At 46.1% G+C, this 5679-nt stretch overlaps 1 protein-coding gene across 1 annotated transcript in view; it reads left to right on the plus strand.

Moving 5' to 3' along the window:
• LOC112071084 (thyroid receptor-interacting protein 11) overlaps window positions 1–5679 on the plus strand; it is a gene marked incomplete at its 3' end in the record, with an annotated part of 20411 nt that overhangs the window by 6172 nt on the left and 8560 nt on the right. Inside the window, 5 exon segments of the mRNA XM_070439241.1 lie at window positions 370–391; window positions 394–528; window positions 4217–4564; window positions 4818–4855; window positions 4961–5059. Of these exon segments, the coding sequence (XP_070295342.1) occupies window positions 370–391; window positions 394–528; window positions 4217–4564; window positions 4818–4855; window positions 4961–5059 (642 nt within the window).

Genomic DNA, 5679 nt, shown 5'->3' on the forward strand with positions numbered 1-5679 from the left:
GTTTTAACTCCAACCTTGTTCCTGGAGAAGATAAAACCTACAGGAGGGTATCGCGCCAGGACAGGGTTGAATGAATCAATTTACAATGATTGTTGAAAAACGGCCTGCTTGGTCTCTCTTTCCTCTTTGATTCTATTCTACTGATCTATTCTACTGGAACATTCTATATGATTATATTCTACCTGGAAAACCATTCTATTGTATTCTATTCTTACTGGAACATTCTATGTGATTACTATTCTACTGGAACATTCTATGATGATTCTATCTACTTGGAACATTCTATGTATTCTATTCTAGCTGGAAACATTCTATATGATTCTATTCTACTTGAAACATTCTATATAGATTCTATTCTACTGGGAACAGGAGCTGCGTGAGGAGATGGGTCGTAGGTAGAATAACACCGCATGAGTTAGCAGCAGCTGCAGGACGCTCAGAGACAGAAGAAGGCGACGTCATCCTGGCGGGAGGAGGAAGCATGGGCTTTAGCTTACTCTGTGTTTGCATTTCAAAAACATGCAAAGTGTATTTCTGTTAGTTTAAGGCCCAACGCAGCTGTTTTTATATCAGTATCAAGTAATTTCCGGGTAACAATGAAGTAGCTTAAAGCAGTGGGGAGAGGAAAACTGAAAACGAGTTGTTATTGGCAGGGAGGTTTGGAACTTCTTATTGGGCTATTAACCAATTGGCCGCATGGCAGTGTTGTGTTCAAGACCACCTCAAGCCAGTCCGAGTTAAGACCACAACAATGCCTGTCTAATACTCGACCGCGATTGTAAATTTGTCAGATCGTCACCATAATAATTGCTCGAAATGTCCGTTATTTTTGTGTTAAAAGATGTACTTTTGTATACTTTTTAAGCCAGTTGTTCTGAAAGTAGCACCCACGAGCAAAAAGTGGTCCCCGAAAATTGCGTTCCAACGTCATATTTGTCCATATATGTGCACCACTTCGTTTCTCTCTCTCTCTCGCTCTCTCTCTCTCTCTGCCGTGTGTGCATCTTTCTAGCTGTGGCTCAAATTACGAGGGGCTGGTACTCATTGGCTGAATCTTGAATTGCTAGACTGCTGGCRCACATMGGGGGGGTAAATGTAGGYAAAATGGTGCTGCACAGGTTCCAGAAAAGTTGCTTTCAAACTAGGGATTTCGTAGCTAATTGAGGTAAAATCAAATTCTGCTGTGCGAGTAGTAGTGGTAGTGCGAGTATGAACTACACTGGATTGACAACATCGCAGCGCCAAACGGAATTGAGAAGAAATACTTTACTAGGTCGCCAAAGTGCCGTAGCCATGCCGTAGCCACCGCGTAACACGGCCCGTAGCGCACGCCGTAGCCAGCGCCCCGTAGCAGCGCCGTAAGCCAGCGCGCCTAGCCAGTGCCGTAGCCGTAGCCAGCGCCGTAGCCAGCGCGCCCGGTAGCCAGCGCCGTAGCCAGCGCCCCGTAGCCAGCGCCCGTACAGACCAGCGCCGTAGCCAGCGCCGTAGCCCAGCGCCGTCAGCCGTAGCCAGCGCCCGTAGCCAGCGCCCCGTAGCCAGCGGCCCCGTAGCCAGCTGCCGTAGCCAAGTCGCCCCGTAGCCAGCGCCGCCGAGCCAGCGCCGTCCGTAGCCAGTGCCTTCAGCCGTAGCCAGCGCCCCGTAGCCAGCCACCGTAGCCAGGGCGTACCGTAGCCAGCGTAGCCCGTAGCCGTACCAGCCAGCCCCGTAGCCAGCGTGCCGTAGCCAGCGTCCGTAGCCAGCGTGCCGCCGTACCCGTGCCGTAGCCGTAGCCAGCGCCCCGAGCGCAGCGTCCCGTAGCCAGCGCCCCCGTAGCCAGTCTGCCGTAGCCGTAAGCAGGGCCCCCGTAGCCAGCCCCCGAGCCGCGGCCCGACCCACGTCCCGTACCAGGTACCCTAGCCAGCTTCGCCGTAGCCAGCGCCGTAGCCGTAGCCAGCGTACCGTAGCCAGCGTACCGTAGCCAGCGTACCGTAGCCAGCGTACCGTAGCCAGCGTACCGTAGCCAGCGTCCCGTAGCCAGCGTGCCGTAGCCAGCGTACCGTAGCCAGCGTGCCGTAGCCAGCGTGCCGTAGCCAGCGCCCCGTAGCCAGCGCCCCGTAGCCAGCGCCCCGTAGCCAGCGTCCCGTAGCCAGTATTAATGAATGCAGTTAAAAATCTTTTAATATTTCAGAAGAACATATGGATTCTTCAGCCGTTCAGAATGGTAAAACATAATGCACGCTGAGGGAAAATAGTCACTCTACAAACTATCACAAATTAATAGATTCAACTAATAGATATGTTAGAATTCACGGTCTCTCCTTAGCGAGCCAGCAACTCACAAACATTTACGTTTTAGTCATTTAGCAGATGCTCTTATCCAGAGCAGCTTAGTTATTAGGCCATTCATCTCCACAAAGTTTGAGGTTACAACAGATACAATAGACGTAAAAGATAGTAATGTTATGAGTAAAGTAGGAAGCCCAGGTTTCAATAGGTGATATGATATACAGTGCATTCAAAAAAGTATTCAGACCCCTTGACTTTTTCTACATTTTGTTACTTTACAGCCTTATTCTAAAATGGATAAAATAGTTTTTTCCCTCATCAATCTACAAACAATAACCCATAAGGACGTCACAATAACCCATAAGGACGTCACAATAACCCATAATGACATCACAATAACCCATAATGACATCACAATAACCCATAATGACATCACAATAACCCATGAGGACGTCACAATAACCCATAATGACGTCACAATAACCCATAATGACATCACAATAACCCATAATGACATCACAATAACCCATAATGACGTCACAATAACCCATAAGGACAACGCAAAAACTGGATTTTAGACATTTTCACATTTATATATAAAAAAAATAAAAAATGATATCACATTTACATCATTATTCTGACCCTTTACTCAGTACTTTGTTGAAGCACCTTTGGCAGCGATTACAGCCTCAAGTCTTCTTGGATATGACGCTACAAGCTTGGCACACCTGTATTTGGGGAATTTCTCCCATTCTTCTCTGCAGATCCTCTCAAGCTCTGTCAGGTTGGATGAGGAACGTTGTTGCACAGCTGTTTTCAGGTCTCTCCAGAGATGTTAGATCAGGTTCAAGTCTGGGCTCTGGCTGGGTCACTCAAGGACATTCAGACTTGTTCTGAAGCCACTCCTGAGTTTTCTWGGCTGGTGCTTAGGGTCGTTGTCCTGTTGGAGGGTGAACCTTCACCCCAGTCTGAGGTTCTGAGGGCTCTGGAGCAGGTTTTCTTTAAGGATATCGTTGTACTTTGCTCTGTTAATCTTTCCCTCGATCCTGTCTAGTGTCCCAGTCCCTGCCGCTGAAAAACATCCCCGCAGCATGATCCTGCCACCATCAGACGTGACGCTTGGCATTCAGGACAAAGAGTTCCATTTTTGTGTCATCAGGCCAGAGAATCTTGTTTCTCATGGTCTGAGTCCTTTAGGTGCCTTTTGGCAAACTCCAAGCAGGCAGTCATGTGGCTTTTACTGAGAAGTGGCTTCCGTCTGGCCACTCCACCACCCTGACCAAGGCACCTCTCCCCCGATTTCTCAGTTTGGCTGGGAAGCCAGCTCTAGGAAGAGTTGGTGGTTCCAAACTTCTTCCATTTAAGAATGATGGCGGCTACTGTGTTCTTGGTGGCCTTCTATGCTGCAGAAATGTTTTGGTACCCTTCCCCAGATATGTGCCTTGACACAATCCTGTCTCTGAGCTCTACGGACAATTCCTTTTACAATTACAATTAAACCTCATGGCTTGGTTTTTTCTCTGACATGTACTGTCAACTGTGGGACCTTTATATAGACAGGTGTGCCTTTCCAAATCATGTCCAATCAATTGAATTTACCACAGCTGGACTCCAATCAAGTTGTAGAAACATCTCAAGGATGATCAATGGAAACAGGATGCACCTGAGCTCAATTTCGAATCTCATAGAAAATGATCTGAATACTTTTATGTAAATATGTCTAAAATCCTGTTTTTACTTTGTCATTTTGGGGGTATTGTGTGTAGATTGATGAGGGATTTTTAAAAATGTTATCCATTTTAGAATAAGGCTGTAACGTAACAGAATGTGGACAAAGGAAGTGTCTCAATACTCTCCGAATGCACTGTACCTGTGACTGATTTCTCCACCCTGACCTAAGACTCTCACACATTTCCCTTACATGTTACCCTCTGTATCCAAACCCTTCCAGGTACTAGTCCAGCCACAGCCAGCGGCCTTCACGAGTCCTCCGTGCTCTCAGACCTCCAGAACACCATCCAGTCCCTACAGGAGGCAGCGGAGGAGCGGCTGAAGGAGGAGCAGGAGGAGCGGCTGAAGGAGCTGACAGCTAATCTGGAGGAGGCAGGGAGGAGACAGGCCACGCTGCAGCAGGAGAAAGAGGAGGCGCAGGCAGAGAACGCCGAGCTGCTGCAGAACTACACTCGGTTGCAGACGTCCGTCACAGAGCTCCAGTCACGTGTCCAGGAGCAGGAAGGGAAAGCCCGGAATAAGGCTCAGCTAGACCAGGAGATACAGGGGCTGAGGAATGCTCTCGCAGGTACAACCTCAGTATTTATTCGATTTTTTTTTTTTTATTGAACATTTTAACAGGTAAGAACTAGGTCTCTTTTACAAATGTATAATACAATATAAATATACACAAAGTATAGTGAGATTTAACTGAAATTCACATTTTCCGTTGAGGTTACTGATTGAATTGAAATGGAATTGATTCTATCCCTTGAGTGTTTTTAGTTATTTGTCAAAAGCTCAGGTTAACTCCAACCTTTTTTTTGGGTCATCTTTTCAAGGTGCGGAGAAGGAGATCTCTAGGCTGAAGAGTCTTCAGGTATCTATCCTGATCACGTAATGTATTTACAATGGTGTTGAAATATGTTGTTTATTCTGTGATCGTTCCTGCTTTTTAAATGATTGTGTTGATTGTTTGGAACAGAGTGAAACAAAGATGGAGGTGGAACACGCCGACATTCTAGAACTCAACACTGTCATCGGGACGTTGAGGAAGGAGAACGAATTGGTGGAACAAGACAAGGTTGGGTGTTTACTCTCAAATGGAAACTTCACTTGGGATTTTACTTTTTTTTTTAAATACAAGTTAACATAACTTAAGGTTCTATATGAGTTGATTTCTGTTTGCGAATGGCCATCATTTGTAAAAGAAGAATTTGTTCTTAACTGACTTGCCTAGTTACATAAAGGTTAAATAATTGTTTTTATATATATGTATGTATGTATATATATATATATATATACAGACATGCTTCAAGGCATTCAGTTACTGTCCGATTGAACGTTAGAATGGGCAAAACCAGGAATGATCTTCGGTGCCAGTCGTGCTGGTTCCAGTATCTCAGAAACGGACAGCCTCCTGGGCTTGTCACACACAAGTGTATAGGGTCTTCCCYAATGTTTTCCTGGCACATGGTAGGTCCCTTGATAACAATTAAGCATAGTTTCCATACCCCGAATAATTTGGGCTGTTCTGGAGGCAAAGGGGGGTACAGTACTAGATAATAAACAAGTGGATATGTTCAACTGTACCGACTCCTCTGTTAGGTTTCATATGTCGGTTATATACACAGGGTACCAGTACTGAGTAATGATAACTAGGTTATATACACAGGGTACCAGTACTGAGTAATGATAACTAGG

This window comes from Salvelinus sp. IW2-2015, unplaced genomic scaffold (genome assembly GCF_002910315.2).
Source record: "Salvelinus sp. IW2-2015 unplaced genomic scaffold, ASM291031v2 Un_scaffold1511, whole genome shotgun sequence".
Classification (NCBI taxonomy): Eukaryota; Metazoa; Chordata; class Actinopteri; order Salmoniformes; family Salmonidae; genus Salvelinus; species Salvelinus sp. IW2-2015.